The 21,361-nt window shown below is 40.5% G+C and overlaps 1 protein-coding gene across 1 annotated transcript; it reads left to right on the top strand.

The window, feature by feature from the left end:
- The first annotated feature begins 705 nt into the window (after window positions 1-705).
- On the top strand, window positions 706-20,630 carry LOC126094723 (vitamin K epoxide reductase complex subunit 1). Its single transcript, XM_049909270.1, has 3 exons — window positions 706-994; window positions 1,491-1,600; window positions 19,710-20,630. Exons 1-3 carry the CDS (start codon window positions 837-839, stop codon window positions 19,940-19,942), a joined length of 501 nt encoding a protein of 166 aa, XP_049765227.1. The 5' UTR covers window positions 706-836; the 3' UTR covers window positions 19,943-20,630.
- The last annotated feature ends 731 nt before the right edge of the window (window positions 20,631-21,361 follow it).

Here is a 21,361-nt window from a genome sequence, read left to right as displayed (position 1 = left end):
TTCTAATAGTGCTGTTTTTTCTCCTGTAATGTGGGCATTTCTTTTGTTTTTTTTCTGTTATAGGCCGTTCTGCAATAAATGATCGTCGGACTGAAAATCTCAACCAAACGTTATTTTTATGCTACTGATCGTTTTTGAGAGGTTTCTACTTGGCATCGAATTCACACGACTGTAATTGTTTTACGTAAGGTTACATGCACTCTCGTAACTAAATTTTTCATACGTTCTTTCGTCTCTAAAATATTTATCACGTCTCCAGAAATTTGCTTTACAGTATGCTAATTTGAAAACCTTTCAACTGATATCTTTTGGAATAGTTATCTGTGTGAACGCCTGTGTGCCGAGTATATTGTTACGTGCAGTCGCTGTTGAACTTAACGGAAGCACGATAGAACTGAAATTTACTTAACTCGTCGATAGTTATATCTGCATGTACACAAACGGGGAATAGTTTGCTTTGGCCGCTGAACAATATGGCACGACTGTCGACGAAACTACGGAAACAAATTTTATCAGGGCTCTTCCTTTCTCAGTCTGTGCCCAATGCACTTTGTCTTCTTGCGTAATGCTGTGCGCGACACTGTATTTTAGCCGCTACGTTTCGTATCGTGCAGACTCTGCCATCTACTGGGTGCCGCCTCAACTACCAGCATACCGCGTAAGATCGATATCTTCTCTAGACGCTGCTGCTATCTGTTGAGGCTTGCCGGCAGTTTAATAGAGGAATTCGTGAGTCGCATGTCGCACGTTGTTTGTGCTGCAGGAGGAAATCTGTTATTAAGAGCTCTGTTGGACGCTGTGTTTGTGTTTGGTGTGAGATTCTAATAATTTTCGTTATGGGATTGAACGGTGCTATAATTGCTTCCTGTCTATTGGGGATTGGATTGTCGTATTATGCGTATGTTGTTGAAACATCGAAAGAAGCTGATGCCAACTACCAACCCGCGTGTGACATTAGTGAACACATGAGCTGCTCAAAAGCGTTTATGTCAGAGTGAGTACCCCGTGAGAGCAAATTAATTCTTCGCAAGTTTTCGAGGTGTTACTTACACATATTTGGAATATGCATACACTGTTATTTGGCTCTCGGTGACATGTAACAAGCACTTGTAATTCTTCAGCTATGTTTATTTTGTGCTCACTGCGGTGGATAATTTTTAAATGATAGGGTAAAGTGTGATGAATCACGGCTGTTTGCATAATATACGCACAAATGAAAATCGTATTGTTTTGTACGTAAATTTTTGCATCTATCGATTTGTTTTGTATCCCAGTAAATTTTCTTCTGCATCAGGTTTCGTGATAAATGTTTGTAGTATACAGCAAATTTGCCAGTGCCATTAACTTGTAGCCTCCAGACACGATAATTACTGATACCGAAAATATTAATATGTAAGGAGAAACGTTATTAGCTGTACCTATTTTTTTTTGTTTTGTTTATTTGTGTATTTCTTGTACGGATGGCAAGTTTTGTGTGTTCCAAATTACAGATTCGGAAAAGGGTTCGGCATTGTGCATCGTACACTGGGAAAAGATTCCGCCCTACATGTTTCCAATGGCCTTATTGGGATGTTTTTCTACAGTGTTTTTGCAGCTCTGAGTAAGTAGTCTACATACAGCTGTCATTTTTTTATTATTTTCTCATAGATGTAATTCAAAGGCCAAATGAAATTTAATAAGTTTTTGTGAAGCATATATATTCAGCTGTAGGCATTTTTTATTTGGTTTGTTGTTTTGTATTTCCTTCTGCAGGTCATCTCAGAATCTTACTCTTCTTCCCCCTCTCCCACTCACACAAACAGACCACTTTTTTCAGTAGATTTGTTTTATAAAATATCTAGAACACACACATAACCTGTAAGTAAACAATATTGCAGTGCATAAAAACTATTTTATACCTCTGGTGTAGTAATCATTGTTCGGGATCTAGTTTCTGCATTATCATTGCCTTCCCATCGTAAGTTGGTAAAAATTATTAATAAAATTTCACCACAGATGTTTCTGTGTTTGTCAGTGGAAAGTTATACTTACCTTGTTGTAACTGAACAAGACGCAAGTATCGAACGATGGGCTCCATATCGTACGCGTGTCAAATGTCTGCTTTGAATAGGAATTTCTATGCTGTGTTTTGAAATTGTGCATAACTCTTTAAGGAGACTACTCCTCAGCATTTTTCATTGCGACACAGTTTGTGAATGTTGGTACTGTTAGTAACAATGCCTTTGCGTTTGTGTTTCTTAACGTTTTTGACTCATTCGGAACAAGGGAATTCTGCAATACTTCCAGCAGAGTCTAAGAGATCGTCAGTCTGTGTAACCCTTTCCCGAGAATCTAGGTATTTTTAGCTTTGATTTATAAAACTTGCTCGCAGCAGTATTTATTTGAAATGCGAAATAGGCTTTGCTTGACCTCTTGCGATACGCAGAAGATAAGAATTCATGGCTATTGGTGGAACGTCAAAGTTCGGCGCTCTGGCATCCACAGATTTCGAGCTTCAGGAGCAACAGGTGGCTACAGAGTTCCGGAAGTCCTGTAGGGTGGTCGGTTACCGGCTTTGTGCAGAAGACGTAGTTTGAAGTCTGTCAACAAATGAGCTCTACATTACACTTGATGAATAGTTATACGGTACATGGAAACGAACGAAATTATAAAATATGGCGTCAGCTTTCTTCCAATCAAAGGTCATTCAACAGCGGTCGTTGTCAGCAAAAACTATTTTTATTTTATTCACTGTAAATTTGTCGTCAGTGAAATGTAACAGTAAAAACAATAGTGTTGCTTTAAAGTGGAAAAGTGTTTAAAAAAATTAGAAATCCGTAAACACACATTGTTTAAAGAAGTAAATAGTGTTCTAACGTGTTATCGGTGTAAAGAAGATAATATAGATAATGTTTCTATTTCGTGAGTGAAAAATGAGCGGAAAGAACACTATGTGAAGTGATAAACATGTGAGAGTTTCTCTGTCACAGGACACCCAAAAGTACAATTATTTTCTTATTTCTCAGTATGTATAGCACAAGAAACGTCAATATCGGTAAGTGTTTTTTTGCTATAAAGGGAAAATACTAGACAGTTATATCAGCTGATGCAAAGATTACGTGTGAGCCACCATAATAGACCGGTTTTTCAAACCCGGGCCTGGAAATTGTGCTCCGAACACCACTTTTAACATTATGCAATATTCTGTCACGCAATGGTGCGTATTTTATGTTTTCACGTACCATGGCAGGCTAAACTAGACGTTATCTGTAGACATTCAAACTTACGATCTAAAATTCCCAATACCATCGCATTCGGAAATATCCCACAGAAGTAAAGTCGCGCAGATTGATCTGGAAGCTTACACTCACGCAGAACAGGAAATTCGTGCGGACAGTAGTGGGGATCCTTCTTGATACATATATATATATATGTCACACGACGAGTCCCCATACAACGGGTTTAAAGTGAATTTCTACAGTTGGTTTAATAGAAGTGACAAAACCTTATGGTTATGCATCAAGTCTTATGAAGTTCACTTAGGACATGGCCTGTTTTAGGCAAACATTTAAATAATAATTTATGTTCTGAAGAAAACGTTATTAATAACGTTGAAACCTAGGTAAACGATAAAGTTAACCTGCAACTGTAGGCTGTATATTCTTATATAAACCATTTCAATTGCTGTCGCTGCATAAAAATGTTAAAAATTATGAAATTCGTGCCAGCCGAGGCCCAGAAAGCAGCTAATAAGTATGTAGATGTTATGCATAAGATCTGCAAAACAGGTATGGCCATCACTTTTATTAAACAATGTAAATTTTGCAACGTAATCCCGGAATTTGTTAAAGGTTTTTTAAATAGTAAAATAATTGCTGGAGCTCATCCAAGATCATCCTGCAGACACTTATTTAAAGAGCTAGAAATCTTCACTGTAGCCTCACAATATATATATTCACTTCTGAAATTTGTTATTAACAATCCGAACGAATTCAAAAGTAATAGCACTGTACATGGCTACAACACTAGGAGAAAAGATGATCTTCACTACTCAAGGTTAAATCTAACTTTGGCTCAGAAGGGGGTAAATTATGCTGCCACAAAAGTTTTTGGTCACTTACCTAATAGCATCAAAAATCTGACAGATAGCCATATAGCATTTAAAAGGAAATTAAAAGAATTTCTTAATGGCAACTCCTCCTACTCATTAGATGAATTTTTGGATATAGTAAGTGGGTAATTAAAAAAAAATCATTGAGTGTCATGTAATATTTTGTCTAATGTAATATCTTGTATAGACACCTTTTATTAACCTGACATGTTCCACATCATTACGAAGTGTCGTATTCATGATCTATGGAACAAGTACTAATCTAATCTAATCAGTGAAGGCTGCTGTGTGGTAACTATTTCATCAGAGCTTTCATGAAGAACGTCCTCAACCTAGAAAGTGGCGCTATCGTTCCTCGTACTTGATTTTAGGCTGTTCTGGCATCTAGGAACTCATTCAATGCAAACTGCTGTATTCAGTCACTGAGCACCAGATGGATGAAGACTGCAGTTGTCTAACGCTACTTTCACCGTAGTATAGGAAGGTGCAGTGGAGCACCTTTCAACTGACTTACACGTACTAAATTTAAAAAAAAAATCATACTTGCAAATGAAGTTTCAAAGCCACAAATTTCGTTTTTGTAATTAGCGTTTTGTAAGCTGTACGGTCGCAGGTTCGAATCCTGCCTCGGGCATGGATGTGTGTGATGTCCTTGGGTTTGTTAGGTTTAAGTAGTTCTAAGTTCTAGGTGACTGATGACCTCAGAAGTTAAGTCCCATAGTTCTCAGAGCCATTTGAACCATTTTTGTAAGCTGTATTTTTGTTACCGTTTACTTAAACAAGATGCTTTGGTGCAGATTATTCCACGAAACATAACAAAGTAACAGCCTAAGAAGAAATCAAGGGCTCAGACACATTTGAGGTGAGTGGCCTTTAAACCCACGCCCAGATGTACCTTATTTTGTATTACTCATTTCAAGCATATAACAAGATGATTGAAGTTTCTCATATTAACAAAATGGTAGGTGCAGTTTATATTTAACTAAAAAAAACTTTCTTTAGCCAAGATCGCATTAATTAATATTTAGAATTGACGACCGGTTTCTGTTCATCTTCAAATATCTTATAAATGGCGTTTCACTATGTTATAATAAGATGTTTCTTTCAAAAAGATGTACATAAAACCTTCCACTTCCGAGATTTCTATAATGATTCTGATGTATATTTTCACGGTTTCCTCCTTTCAGTTACAGATTCAGCTTCAAACTTTACATCAAGTAAAAATCTTGCAAAGATCTGATTTTATATTCATGAAATCTTTAGTTGTTTTGTTGCTCGGAACAGTATAGCTGCCAAGTACAAATTAACATCACATTTTAACATTAAATGGTCATCCATAATTAAATATCGGCTGAACAAATTATTTCTATCCAGTACACTTTTAAGAACAATTTTTAAATAGATCGCGCTTTAAATTAGTGAGCTGCTTTAAACTGTCAAAATGGAGATTTGTAATCGGTAAAGCATTTTTCCATGAACAAGTGTTAGATGTTGAGTTAGTGTTAATATTGCTCATTGAATTCCACTTCATCAGAGACTACTTTATACGTTACATGTTACACGCTTCTTTTAGCTGCAGGCCATTCCTCTATCTGCAGGATTAACGTTTAAAGATGTCAAGGTGGTGGAACACGTAACAAAACCCATTACAGCAACAAAAAATTTGGATAACATTAAAAACATTTAGTTCTGAGTTCACGACTTTAGTTTATCCACAGGCTGTGACCGTTCAAAGCGGAGATATTCGTAAGAAAAAAAAGACATTATTGTGCTCAGCTTCACGTTTATAAAAGTTGTTTCTGTTGCTAACAAGACCGAAAGCTGGAAACCTGATACCTTACATTAATGGCTGCTCGAAAGAAGTTTTATTTCTGCCTGGAGATCACTCTGATAACCGCAAAACTGTTTCCACAACGTTGAGCTACTAATGGTACTAGGTGGTATCCATTAGCTCCCGAAGAAATGGTTCAAATGGCCCTAAGCACTATGGGACTTGACTTCTGAGGTCATCAGTCCTCCAGAACGTAGAACTACTTAAACCCAACTAACCTAAGGACATCACACACATCCATGCCCGAGCCAGGATTCGAACCTGCGACCGTAGGGGTCGCGCGGTTCCAGACTGTAGCGCCTAGAACCGCTTAGCCACCACGGCCGGCGCTCCCGAAGAATGTTAACTGCTTATCCTTTACTTAGATCTTATTCTGCACCATCATCTTTAAAGTAGACGAATTGCGAGCGAATACATCGATCCCAACGCTTCTGCACTTTCGACAGGTTTCCTGGAAATCATCTTTTTTTCTCATTTGGTGTAATATTGCGCGGTCTGGGGTCCTTACCAGATAGGATTAATGGAGTGCATCTAGAAAGTTCAAAGAGGAGCAGCACGTTTCGTATTATCTCGAGCTTCACTGACTTGATGCAGGATTTGGGGTGGACATAATTAAAATAAGGGCGTCTGTCGTTGCTGCGGAATCTTCTCATGAAATTTCACAAACGAACTTTCTCCTCCGAATGCGAAAATATTTTTTTGACGCCGACCTATACACGGAGAAACGATCATCATAAAAAAATAAGGGAAATCAGAGCTCGCACGGAAAAATACAAGTGTTCGTTTTCTCCGCCCGCTGTTCGAGATTGGAATAATAGAGAATTATTGTGACGGTGTTTCGATGAAGCATCTGCCAGGCACTTAAAGTGTGATTTGCAGAGCATCCATGTAGCTGTAGGTGTAAGACGTTTAATACCGTTCGCGACTGCTCTTGAATCTCTTCCACTATATCAAATCTTCGCCTACAGCGTAACTTTCGTTTTGAGAAAGAGGGAGAAGTCACACGTAGATAAGTGTGATGAGTACTACGGTTGGGGACCAATAGTACTTGATTTCGTTAGTAATTCCTGAATAATTTTGGCTGTATACGGTCATGCGTTATCATGCTGGAGTACCCAGTCGCTCGTCGCGCCCTTCGGTGGCTGTTTTCCTCCTCATGTCCTGGCTCAAATGTTTTAGAACATCGGACTAGAACTTTTCACTGACTGCTGACTAGACGAGACGAACGCTTTGGCCAGAGGATTGAACCCCTTAATGCCCCGTGTCGCGAATCCGCACTATTACCAGTGCTGTGCTAATAACTAGAAGGTTAACTGTTTTTGAATGCCAGTGCCGACAGATTATGGTTATTCATGAAGCTACCAACGCTTCTGACAAGTGCTGCATTCTCCCGAGTCTTTCGGGTACAGCTTATGTACCACAATTTTTTATTTTTTTCTTTCATCTACAAATTTATTCAGACGTTGAGGGGTTTAATGTTATTCATGTCACTTGTCGAGATTTTTTTGTCCAAGGTAGAAAAGAACTCCCATATATTGCAACGGCTGCTGCTTATTTTCATGTCATAGCCATAAATCCAACTCTTGTCAGTTGTGACAACCTTTAAAGTAAGTTTACGTTGCCTAGAAGCAGTTGTTTAAATTCCCTGCAGACTTCCACACGATATTGCTGCTGATGATATTCAAGCACTCGTGGCACAAAATTCGCTACAGTGCCTCTCATGTTCAATTCTACTGACAAAATAAGTTCCTGTCTACCATAATTTTTTCTCGAGGTTTTAGATAGGTCTCGAATGGTCTGTCCACAATATCACGGAATCAGATCCCACATTTTATGAGCATTTTGTTTTGGTGTGAAGACTGCAATTGACGATTGAATGGTCTGTCAATGTTCGACTGTTTTTTGGTCAGTATCTGAACTAAAGCATTGTCATCAGATGCTTGCTTCGACGTTTGCTGTCTTTCCTCAGCAGTTTTCCGCGGTTTCAAAACAAAACTGTATACAGTCATGATGCTCATTCGAGACATCAATCGCGAAACTGCGAACTCAAAGAAACAGGGTAAAGGAAATACAGGGTGATTCAAAAAGAATACCACAACTTTAGGAATTTAAAACTCTGCAACGACAAAAGGCAGAGCTAAGCACTATCTGTCGACGAATTAAGGGAGCTATAAAGTTTCATTTAGTTGTACATTTGTTCGCTTGAGGCGCTGTTGACTAGGCGTCAGCGTCAGTTGATGCTAAGATGGTGACCACTCAACAGAAAGCTTTTTGTGTTATTGAGTACGACAGAAGTGAATCGACGACAGTTGTTCAGCTTGCATTTCGAACGAAGTATGGTGTTAAACCTCTTGATAGGTGGTGTATTAAACGTTGGTATAAACCGTTTACAGAGAATGGGTGTTTGTGCAAAGGGAAAAGTTCTGGACGGCCGAGAACGAGTGATGAAAATGTAGCACTCATCCAGCAAGCATTTGTTCGCAGCCCAGGAAAATCGACTCGCAGAGCTAGCAGAGAGCTGCAAATTCCACAATCAACTGTATGGAGAGTCCTACGAAAAAGGTTAGTTATAAAACCTTATCGTCTGAAATTGGTTCAAGCAACTACCCGAGGCGATGGATCGGCCGCCAGGCAGCCCGTGACAGAGTACTTCATCACTGGCCTCCAAGAAGCCCTGATCTTACCCCCTGCGACTTTTTCTTATGCGGGTATGTTAAGGATATGGTGTTTCGGCCACCTCTCCCAGCCACCATTGATGATTTGAAACGAGAAATAACAGCAGCTATCCAAACTGTTACGCCTGATATGCTACAGAGAGTGTGGAACGAGTTGGAGTATCGGGTTGATATTGCTCGAGTGTCTGGAGGGGGCCATATTGAACATCTCTGAACTTGTTTTTGAGTGAAAAGAAACCTTTTTAAATACTCTTTGTAATGATGTATAACAGAAGGTTATATTATGTTTCTTTCATTAAATACACATTTTTAAAGTTGTGGTATTCTTTTTGAATCACCCTGTATTACATTATATGAATGTGTGGTGTCACGCATTCATATAATCGATTCGCCTCGGTAGGGAATGAATGCACAACCTTCAGTGCGGATGCACATTTACGTTCGACCTCCAGCGGGAATCAAGAATTAATGAGCATGGAAACACGGACGGTGACTGGGGAGGTGGCGCTAGATGAGAATGTGTGCTGGCCTGGGTAGTTTGCCGAGATAGTCGGCACTTTCGCGATAAACACTGTGTTCCGGCGGTTAATGCAACTGCCTAGTAAGTTGGAGAACGCGTGTTCGATTACCTGTCTGGCAAACATTTTCACTCGTCGCCGCTGATTCCGCATGAAGTCCCGAAGCAGATATCACTAGTCCCTTCACGTTCCTCCTCCTCCTCCTCCTCCTCCTCCTCCAACTTACATAAAGGAAATATGGTAATCAAACAGCTCAGGTGGCAGCCACTTGCATACTGGTAGGAGGATGTAGGCAGTGACACCTAGCGATATTTCAGAGAACTCGTAATTACTCGACTGCGAATTTCATATTTCAGGAACTTTTAGATACCACCTCTACATTAAACTGTTGTGGTTAGCCTTCTACATCTACATCCATACTCCGCAAGCCACCTGACGCTGTGTGGCGGAGGGTACTTTGAGTACCTCTATCCGTTCTCCCTTCTATTCCAGTCTCTTCTTGTTCGTGGAAAGAAATATTTTCGGTATGCCTCTGTGTGGGCTCTAATCTCTCTGATTTTATCCTCATGGTCTCTTCGCGAGATATACGTAGGAGGGAGCAATATACTGATTGACTCCTCGGTGAACTTACGTTCTCGAAACTTCAACAAAAGGCCGTACTGAGCCACTGAGCGTCTCTCTTGCAGAGTCTTCCACTGGAGTTTACCTATCATCTCCGTAACGCTTTCGCGATTACTAGATGATCCTGTAACGAAGCGCGCTGCTCTCCTTTGGATCTTCTCTCTCTCTTCTTCGCAGTGGGCGAACAAGTGTACTGCAACCTACTTCCTTTGTTTTCGGATTGCATTTCCTTAGGATTCTTCCAATGAATCTCAGTCTGGGATCAGCTTTACCGACGATTAATTTTAAATAGTCATTCCATTTTAAATCACTCCTAATGCCTACTCCCAGATAATTTATCAAATTAATTGCTTCCAGTTGTTGACCTGCTATATTGTAGCTAAATGATAAAGGATCTTTCTTTCTATGTATGCGCAGCACATTACACTTGTCCACATTGAGATTCAATTGCCATTCCCTGTACCATGCGTCAATGCGTTGCAGATACTCCTGCATTTCAGTACAATTTTCCATTGTTACAACCTCTCGATATACTACAGCATCATCTGCAAAAAGCCTCAGTGAACTTCCGATGTTATCCACAAGGTCATTTATGCATGTTGTGAATAGCAAAGCAACGGTCCTGCGACACTCCCCTGCGGCACACCTGCAATCACTCTTACTTCGGAAGACTTCTTTCCATTGAGAATGACAAGCTGCATTCTGGCAAGTAGTGTACAGTCATTCCTGTGAATGGAACGACTGTAAATCAGGTGAGAGAATATCGACACCTGGCTGTTATCAGCTCTCAACCACGAAGTGCAGTCAGCAGTGACTGAAAACCGTAGCCGCCGAGAACTGTGCGATGATGCAGTGAAACAGTGTAAAGCCCATTTCGTCATGAATGTTATTTTTCCAAGCCGTCTATGCTTTACATACTAAGGTCGCGACAAAACCAACGTTTGCCGCACAGAGATGGATCAACGTCTGCTGGGCTAATACAACTTCTAATGAACTCCGCACTATCAAGGAGACAACTGCTCCATGGTACTAACTGCTTCCGTTCCTCTCCGAAGGAGTTCACCGTTGTATGTTGCCTCTCTATCGGTCACACCAGACTGAGCCATAGTTTTATTTTACGTAACGAGCCATCCCCACATTGTGGTTGTGCAGTCTTCTTGACTGCTGCTGTTAACCTGGTGGAGTGCCCTGTCCGGCTCTCCATGCTAAGCATCGACTTCCGAATTTTTTGCCTCTCATGTTAGTGGACGACTCACGGACAATTGAACTGGTTCTGTTTTTTCTCTTTGACTACGGTTTTTATTCTCAGATGTTGTGGTCTTCAGTCTAGAGACTGGTTTCATGCAGCTCTCCATGCTACTCTATCATGTGCAAGCTCCTTCATCTCTAAGTAACTAGTTCAACCTAAATCCTTCTGAATCTGCTTAGGGTATTCATATCTTCGTCTCCCTCTACGATTTTTAACCTCCACGCTGCCCTCCAGTACTAAATTGATGATTCTTTGATGCCTCAGTACATGTCCTACCAACCAATCCCTCCTTGTAATCAAGTTGTGCCACATATTCCTCTTTTCCCCAATTTTGTTCAGTACCTCCTCATTAGTTAGGCGATTTACCCATCTAATCTTCAGCATCCTTCTGTAGCACCACATTTCGGAAGCTTCTATTCTCTTCTTGTCTAAACTATTTATCGTCCATGTTTCACTTCCGTATACGGCTACAGTCATACAAATGCTTTCAGAAACGACTTCCTGACAATGAAATCTATACTCGATGTTAACAAGTTTCTCTTCCTCAGAAACGCTTTCCTTGCCATTGCCAGTCTACGTTTTATATCCTCTCTACTTCGACCATCATCAGTTATTTTGCTCCTCAAATAGCAAAACTCCTTTACTACTTTAAGTGTCTCATTTCCTAATCTAATTCCGTCAGCATCACCTGATTAAATTTGTCTACATGCTGTTATCCTCGTTTTGCTTTTGCTGATGTTCATCTTACATCCCCCTTTCAAGACACTGGCCATTCCGTTCAACTGCTCTTCCAGATCCTTGACCGAGCGAGGTGGCGCAGTGGTTAGCACACTGGACTCGCCTTCGGGAGGACGACGGTTCAATCCCGTCTCCGGCCATCCTGATTTAGGTTTTCCGTGATTTCCCTAAATCGCTTCAGGCCAATGCCGGGATGGTTCCTTTGACAGGGCACGGCCGATTTCCTTCCCCATCCTTCCCTCACCCGAGCTCTTGCTCCGTCTCTAATGACCTCGTTGTCAACGGGACGTTAAACACTAATCACCACCACCTAATCACCACCACTCCAGATCCTTTGCTGTCTCTGACAGAATTACAATGTCATTGGCAAACCTCAAAGTTTTTATTTCTTCTGCATGGATTTTAATTCCTACTCTAAATTTTTCTTTTGTTTCCTTTACTGTTTGCTCAATGTACAGACTGAATAACGTAGGGGATAGGCTACAACTCTGTCTCACTCCCATCCCATCCACTGCTTCCATGTCCCTCGACTCTTTATAACTGCCATGTGGTTTCTGTACAAATTGTAAATAGCCTTTTGCTCCCTGTATTTTACCCCTGCCACCTTCAGAATTTGAAAGAGAGTATTACAGTCAACATCGCAAAAGCTTTCTCTAAGTCTACAAACGCTAGAAACACAGTTTTGCCGTTCCTTAATCTATCTTGTAAGGTAATTCGTAGGGTCAGTATTGCCTCAAGTGTTCCATCATTTCTACGGAATCCAAACTGATCTGTTCCGAGGTCAGATTCTACTAGTTTTTCCATTCGTCTGTAAAGAATTCGTGTTAGTATTTCAACACATGCTTTCTTTGGGATTGGAATTATTATACTCTTCTTGAACTCTGATGGTATTTATAACGACGTTTTGAATTACCTTAGACGTGGGTCCGTTTGGTAGGGGTTGGGAGCGCTCCTGCTATGAACTTGGTCAGAGGTACTCTCGACCCTGTCTCCATTGCCTGCTGCCTCTTCCATTCCTCCTTTGATTCGTTTGGATGGCTTTGGAGTGGTTTGCCTTTGTTTCTGTCGCACCCTGTATGCCGTCCTAGGAGTAGCACTTCGTTGATTAGTGGATGCTGTCCCCCCTTCAGCGCTTTGCCTAAGATCGATAGGGGTGGGACGGCTATTGGTCTCCCCCCCGATGCCCACGTGTGTCCTTATCTATTTCTGTCACTTTAGTTTATTATTGACAGTCCAACTGATATCCATTACATTTTCAGCCTTTTGCCTTTACTGTTCCGGACCTCTTGACTCTGTAGCTGTCCTTCCTTAATCTGGTTGGCGGGGTTTGGATGCTGATGGGGTTTCTCTCGTCGTAGCTCAGCCCTGGGAGACTACTCATATGCCCTAATCTATTTCTCTATAATAATATTTGAAGTCTGGCATCAGTCTTGTCTTCAGTGCCTTGCTGTTACCACTCCTACGTCCTTTCCTCATACAATTACATTCTTGGTGGACATCGCTACCTCCGGATAAATGGCTCTTTACCCGAGGGTTTTAGGATTTCACAGTTTAGTCCTTACCCCCAACGAACCAACGTTTGCGACGAAAGTAGCCGCAATTACTTTAATAACCAAATTTTCTTACACAATCTTCAATCATTGTGTTTTCCAATCTGTTTAGGTTCTTCTAGTTTCTTAAATTACAGCTGCATTTATAATTTTCGTTCTTTCTCTTACCCACTGCGAAAAAAAGAAGTGGCGTGTGACGAGGGCCTCCCGTCGTGTAGACCGCTCGCCTGGAGCAAGTCTTTCGATTTGACGCCACTTCGGCGACTTGCGCGTCGATGGGGATGAAATGATGATGATTAGGACAACACAATACCCAGTCCCTGAACGGAGAAAATCTCCGACCCATCCGGGAATCGAACCCGGGCCCTTAGGATTGACGGTCTGTCGCGCTGACCACTCAGCTACCGGGGGCGGACACTCATTGCGAAGCACATACAGATCAAAATCTGAATGCACTCTGAGGACTGGACTCAAATCCGCAACGTTTTGTCAATGGAAACTCGCCTTTCGACGCACAGCTAACAAACCCAAAGACTTAACAATAAGAAATTAAATTACGTCTTATCACTGTATTACGTTTGCTTGGTTGCAGAGGTTGTCGTGATACGACACGAAGAAAATATGATTTTAAACATGACGCATAAACCAAGACTTCGTAAATAACACTTGTCTTCTCGATCATATATAAAATTTCAGTTCAGATCGCTACGATCTTCTTCAGTCTAGCGCCGGAAAGCAAAATTGCGTCATCCCATAGAACTAGACTACTTCGACATCTCGACAATTAACAATACTACCATGATGGGCTGTCATGTTATTTAAGAGGACAAGGTTGCTAGTTGTTTGATTCAATTTTGTCTTGTTCATCAATCAGGAGAGATCTGTTTTGCTAGTTGTTTGCTCATTTGTGGCGAAGATTTATTCGCTTTACAGGGTCATGGTAGAGCCAGAATACTTTCGTGGAGACAGGTTACATCGTCTATAGGGATAAGGATAACCTGCCCACCTGAATAACGTCAGAGTGATACACTTTCTCAGCAAATACTACCTGGTGTAGTTTTAGGTGACTGTTATCTAGTGCTGCAGTTGTAAGCATTCTAAAGTAATATACATCGCAGAAAAAGGAAATCAGGCGGAAAAAGAAAATCGGAACTCAATACCCTACATGTTTTCATTACAACGTGCAATCAGACTGGTCACATTCATTGTAGAGTGCAAACTATAAGCTATGAACGGACTATATAAATTGAAGTGTACTTATGCGATGAACATCCAGAAGATGACGGAGATATTAGCCTGGGTTTCATTACATATTCTCTGCATCAAAATAAGCTGTGTAAAAACCCAGCGGAGGATTCGCCGCCTACAAACTTACAAACCCTAGTGCATCAGAACATTATCGAAATTAATAATGTCATATAACCTGTTTTCTTCAAGAAGCCAACAAAATCTTTTGCTTATCAAATATTCTAATTCGTAAATTGATGCAGGTATGAGATAAATATGTACGTTACAATGTAGGGTTCAAATGGCTCTGGGCACTCTGGGACTCAACTGCTGAGGTCATTAGTCCCCTAGAACTTAGAACTAGTTAAACCTAACTAACCTAAGGACATCACACACATCCATGCCCGAGGCAGGATTCGAACCTGCGACCGTAGCGGTCTCGCGGCTCCAGACTGCAGCGCCTAGAACCGCACGGCCACTTCAGCCAGCCTACAATGTAGGGACAAAAGTCATGTTCTAGCGATTTGCACATATACAGATGGCGTTAGCAATCGCGAACACAAAGTACAAAAGCCCAGTTCATTGGTGGAGCTGTCCTTTGTGTTCAAGTGTTTAACGTGAAAAGGTTTCCTACGTGATTATGACCGCACAGCGGTAGTTACGAGACTTTGAACTCGGAATGGTACACGACTGGCCATTAAAATTGCTACACCACGAAGATGACGTGCTACAGACGCGAAATTTAACCGACAGGAAGAAGATGCTGTGATATGCAAATGATTAGCTTTTTAGAGCATTCACACAAAGTTGGCGCCGGTGGCGACACCTACAACGTGCTGACATGAGGAAAGTTTCCAACCGATTTCTCATACACAAACAGCAGTTGACCGGCGTTGCCTGACGAAACGTTGTTGTGATGCCTCGTGTAAGGAGGAGAAATGCGTACTATCACGCTTCCGACTTTGATAAAGGTTGAATTGTAGCCTATCGCGATTGCGGTTTATCGTATCGCGACATTGCTGCTCGCGTTGGTCAAGATCCAATGCCTGTTAGCAGAATATGGAATCCCAACGGCCTCGTATCACTAGCAGTCGAGATGACAGGCATCTTATCCGCATGGCTGTAACGGATCGTGCAGCCACGTCTCGATTATAAAGTCAACACATGGGGACGTTTGCAAGACAACAGCCATCTGCAGGAACAGTTCGACGACGTCTGCAGCAGCATGGACTATAAGCTCGGAGACCATGGCTGCCGTTACCCTTGATGCTGCATCACAGATAGGAGCGCCTGCGATGGTGTACTCAACGACGAACCTGGGTGCATGAATGGCAAGACGTCTTTTTTTTTTTGTGAATCCAGGTTCTGTTTACAACATCATGATGGTCGCATACGTGTTTGGCGACATCGCGGTGAACGCACATTGGAAGCGTGTATTCGTCGTCGCCATATTGGCGTATCACACGGCGTAATGGTATGGGGTACCAATGGTTACACGTCTCGATCACCTCTTGCTCACATTGACGGCACTTTGAATGAATAGTGGACGTTACGTTTCAGATGTGTTACGACCTGTGGCTCTACCCTTCATTGGATCCACGGGAAACCCTACATTTCAGCAGGATAATGGACGACCGCATGTTGCAGTACCTGTACCGGTCTTTCTGGATACAGAAAATGTTCGACTGCTGCCCTGGCCAGCACATTCTGCAGATCTCTCACCAATTGGAAACGTCTGGTCAATGGTGGCCGAGCAACTGGCTCGTCACAATACGCCAGTCACTACTCTTGGTGAACTGTGGTATCGTGTTGAAGCTGCATGGGCAGCTGTACCTGTACACGCCATCCAAGCTCTGTTTGACTCAATGCCCAGGCGTATCAAGGCCAATGTTACGGCCACTATGTATGCACCCAAATTGCCTGAAACTGTTATCACATGTCAGTTCTAGTACAATATATTTGTCCAATGAATGCCCGTTTATCATCTGCATTTCTTCTTGGTGTGGCAATTTTAATGGCCAGTAGTGTATTTAGAGCTAGGCACGTGGGACCTTCCCTTTCGGAAATCGGTAGGGAATTCAGTATTCCGAATCCGCAGTGTCAAGAGTGTGCCAAGAATACCAGATTTCAGGCATTACCTCTCACCACGGGAACTCAGTTGCCGACAGCCTCCACTTGACGACCGAGAGCAGCGGCGTTTGCGTAGAGTTGCGAGTGCTAAGTGCCAATCAACATGGCGTGAAATAACCACATAAATCAATTTGGGACCTACGACGAACGTATCGGTTAGGACAGTGTGGCGAATTTGGCGTTAATGGGCTATGGAAGCAGTCGGCCGACGTGGATGTCTTAGCTAAGAGCACGACATCGCCCGCAGCGCCTCTCCTGGACTCATAACGATGTCGATTGGACCGTAGACAACTGGAAAACCGAGACCTCATCACATGAGTCCGGATTTCAGTTCGTAAGAGCTGATGGTAGGGTTGGAGTGTGGCTCAGACCCAACGAAACCATGACCCGAGTTGTCGACAAGGCAGACTGGTGGTGGCTCTATAATGGTGTGGGCTGTTTACATGGAATAGACTCTGTACTCTGGTCGCAATGGACCTATAATTGATCATTTGTAGCCATTCACGGAATTCATGTTCCCAAACAACGATGGAATTTGTGTGGATGACAATGCATCATACCACCAGGCCACAGGTGTTCGTGATTGGTTTGAAGAACGTTCTGGACAATTCGATCGACACATTTGGGCCTCCTCGATCGTCTCAGTTATGTGACTGTATTCGTGATTTCCTGTCAGAGAGGGCACACAGTTCGTAGTGATTGACGGAAATGGTTCACATGGCTCTGAGCACTATGGGACTTAACATCCATGCTCATCAGTCGATTGACGGAAAGTCATCAAGTAAAACAGAAGTGATTTCTGGCTTTCCCCAAAGTAGTGTTCTAGGCCCTTTGCTGTTCCTTTTCTATGTAGACGAAAACGATTTAGGAGATAATATGAGCAGTCTTCTTAGGTTTTTTGCGGATGATTCAGTCGTTCATCAATTAGATATGTCATCAAAAGATAAAAAAAATTGCAAAACTATTTAGGAAAGGTATTAGTATGGTGCAAAAATTGAGAATTGGCCCTAAATAACGAAAAGTGTGAGGTCATCCACATGAGTGAGTGAGTGCTAAAAGGAATCCGTTAAACTTAGATTACACGATAAATAAGTCAAATCTAATGGCTGTAAATTCAAGTAGATACCTAGGAATTACAGTTACGAACAACTTAAATTGGAAAGAACACACAGAAAATGTGGGGTAGGCTAACCAAAGACTGTGTTTTATTGGCGCGACACTTAGGAAATTTAACAGATCTACTACAGAGATTGCCTACACTACACTTGTATGTCCTCTTAAGGAATACTGCTGCGTGGTGTGGGATCCTTACCAGATAGGACAGATGGAGTACATTGACAATGTTCAAAGACGGGCAGCATGTTTTGTATTATCGCGAAACAGGGGAGAGAGTGTCTCTGAAATGATACAGGATTTGGAGTGGACATTATTAAAACAAATGCGTTTCTCGTTGCGGCGGAATCTTCTCACGAAATTTCAATCTTCAGCTTTCTCCTCCGACTGCGAAAATATTTTATTGACGCCGACTTAATTAGGGATAAACACGATCATCATAATAAACTAAGGAAAATCAGAGTTCGAACGGAAAGATATAGGATTCGTTTTTTCCACACACATACGGGATTGGAATAATGAAGAATTAGTCTGAAGGTGGTTCGATGAACCCTCTGCCAGCACTTATATGTGATTTGCAGACTGTCCATGTAGATGTAGAAGTATTACTTCTCCTTTGCAATTGAATTTTTGTTTTGTTCCTTAACCAAACATGTTACACCTAATTGTTTAGTGTGTCTTCATTCATCTATAAAAAACTATTGATGTAATAATTATTTATTTACTGTAAATATTTTGATTAATTTAGTTTTGATATGTAGTGTTCCTCACTGGGACCTATAATTAGCCAGCACACCTTGGCCTGCTCGTTCCCAGATTTAAACCCCCTACACTTTTGGTTATGTTGACACTAGAAGGAATTGGTCTACACCACACCAAACAACAATGTGCAGATACTACAGGGTCACGTCTTGAATGTGTGCCATCAGGTACAACAACAGCCAAGTGTACTAAAATAGTTGCATCATTCCTTACATTGAAGGGCAGGGGGTGCACTGTCATGAATGGGCACTACGTTGAACTCCTATAAGTATGTGTTTATCACAGATATTGTCCATTTCCAAGCCAATGTTTATTGTATGTAGAAAGTATGCATTTCCCGACTGATCATTTTTTGTTCTGATGAGTATTACCACCTCTAAATGTACTTGACACTTTTAAACACCCTGTAGATGCTTATTTTGAAGCAGTAAGATATGTATCCTACATTAAAGAGAGATGGCTTGTGGTCAATCTACTACTCTTCGATCTTATGAAATATAGAGAGAACATACAGTTTGTGTGGTTTGAAAGAGTGCAGATTTATATCCACTTACTTCTACTGAATAACATTATGCATATAAGTTAATATTGCTCTGAACATGTATTCCATAAAGAAAACTTAGTATGGCCACAAAATAGAATGTCAGACAATAATATAACTTGTTTCATGAGTACACAGTCATGTCTCAGTATTCCTCTGTGGTGAGTGCGACAGATTGATCTGTTGGTGAACAGTTATGAAGTAATGAGCTTCAAAGTAGTTTCTAACATCAAACTTTCCTATTAGAGGTTTTATGCCTTTGCATTCCTTCTTCATACCAAATCAACTAACCTGACCATTCATGACAGTAGCTTTAGCTTTTTGTGGAATCTGCTCCACAGTTCAACTTGACATTTTTCACAAGCACAAACCATTATGAGATGGGAGAGTCGGTACGGTTTGTAAATAGAACTGTCACAGGTAAATAGAACTACAAGTTAGTTAAATTTCAGCAGATAAGACACCAGTCAATGTTTTTTTCATGAAACTGAGTAAGAAGAATTTTTAGTTTGAAGCATTTACTTGAAAACTATAGTCATTAGTCTTAAATGAATTAAAAAGGCAATGCTTTTCATCTCAATTATACATACTTAAGTTATTTATAGCTATAAATTAAATTCACATGTGGTCAAATATTAACTGCTGATCCTTTTTTTTGTTTCAGGTTTCACAAGCAGTGTGGTAGCAAGCAGGATTCAGTTGTTTATGGCTATCCTATCTAACTTTGGCTCTGTCTACCTTGCATATGTTTTGTACTTCATACTCTATGATTTCTGTGTGATATGTGTTACAACATATATTGTTAATCTTGTTAATTTAGTTTTAGTAATACTGAAGTTACGAAAAGTTCCTAGTTCTACTCAGAAGAAAACTACGTCCAAAAAGAAAAAGAATTAAAATGAGTTATTTGTACAGTTACAAGCTCATTGTGCTACTGAAATACCATTCCTTGAACAGGAATGAAGAGTGATCTCATTCAGGGTATATTTTAAGGCCAGTAACATGGTTAAGTCAGCAGATAAAATGGGAAAAGGTGCTACATGTACTTTACTGTCCAAACTATTAAATGACAAATCAAGTACAAAAGTTGAACCATATATTTTTGGATTATTTGTTTGAAAAGTACAGAAAAGCAACAAGTAAATAAAAGTCTGACATGTAGGAAGAAACCATTTCTATTTTAGGACTGAATTTTTATGTCCTGCCTTTACTAGAACAGTACCGTCATACGGATTTTTTAATCAAGAGTTTTAAAAATGACAAGATGTACTAAATGTATAGTTATTCCAATGATACTGTGCCATTGTTAAAAATAGAAAATTGAAAGACTACCTTTTAAAAGACATTATTTACAAATACTCTTGTAGATATGTTGTCATAATATGTTTGATTATTGTAAGAAGCATCCTATATTTAAGTAGTTAAGACTGATTCTTTTTTCATGTCCTTTTCATAATTTTTTGTGTAACCATCAAATGAGTAGTATGGACATGTAGTCCTAGAGATATTCTGAATTTTCTAAGTTCTCTGCATGTTCCTTAATTTTCTTTTGTGAATGGATAAATAAATGCTTCAGTGATTTCCATTTCTGCTTTATACTCACCATCATACTTAAAAAGGTTGGATGCTTAAGAGTTCCAGTTAGATGTTCCTATGCGTGAAATCACTGCACTCTTTGTTTTGTTAGGTCAGCTATCATGCTGTCAATGAAAAACCATCTGCAAAATGTGTTACATAAATTGTCAGTGTGTAGAAACATGAAATTCTAAAAAAAATTTATGTACCAGATATATTACAAAGATATTGAGACAACAGTTAACACATATTTGTAATAATAGTTAAGAATCTGAAAAAATATTTTGAGCTAACTGTAATTGGGAGGAACTTATGCAGTTGTTATTTCTCCCATTTACTTCTAGATTAACATTGGTAATTATTGGGGAAGACAAGGAGTGCGATCTTAGTCATAAACACAAAGAAAATTAAAATTTCATGCACAACCACTTGCATGTGATCATGACAGTAGAAGCTTATTTCTACCAAACTTTAGAGGTTTTTGCAGGTATCATTTATTTGTATTTAGCAAAAGTGTAAATTAAATTGCAATACTTTCGTATCTAGTATGCCACTTGTAAGTAATAATGACACAGAAAGTTAATGGAGAGGCACAAATCATGTGCAAGCATTTATTTCATATGGTCTTTGTATGGAGTAAATAATAAAATCTGAAATATTGTCTCATCTGCTGGTAGTTTCTTGTCCGAGACACTGCACTGTAAACTAAAGCCATGATAAACTGAAATGATGTTACTTGCT

This window comes from Schistocerca cancellata, chromosome 1 (assembly GCF_023864275.1).
Source record: "Schistocerca cancellata isolate TAMUIC-IGC-003103 chromosome 1, iqSchCanc2.1, whole genome shotgun sequence".
NCBI lineage: Eukaryota > Metazoa > Arthropoda > Insecta > Orthoptera > Acrididae > Schistocerca > Schistocerca cancellata.
Note: the sequence above shows the minus strand (reverse complement) of the source record. Positions and strands in the feature narration are given on the sequence as shown.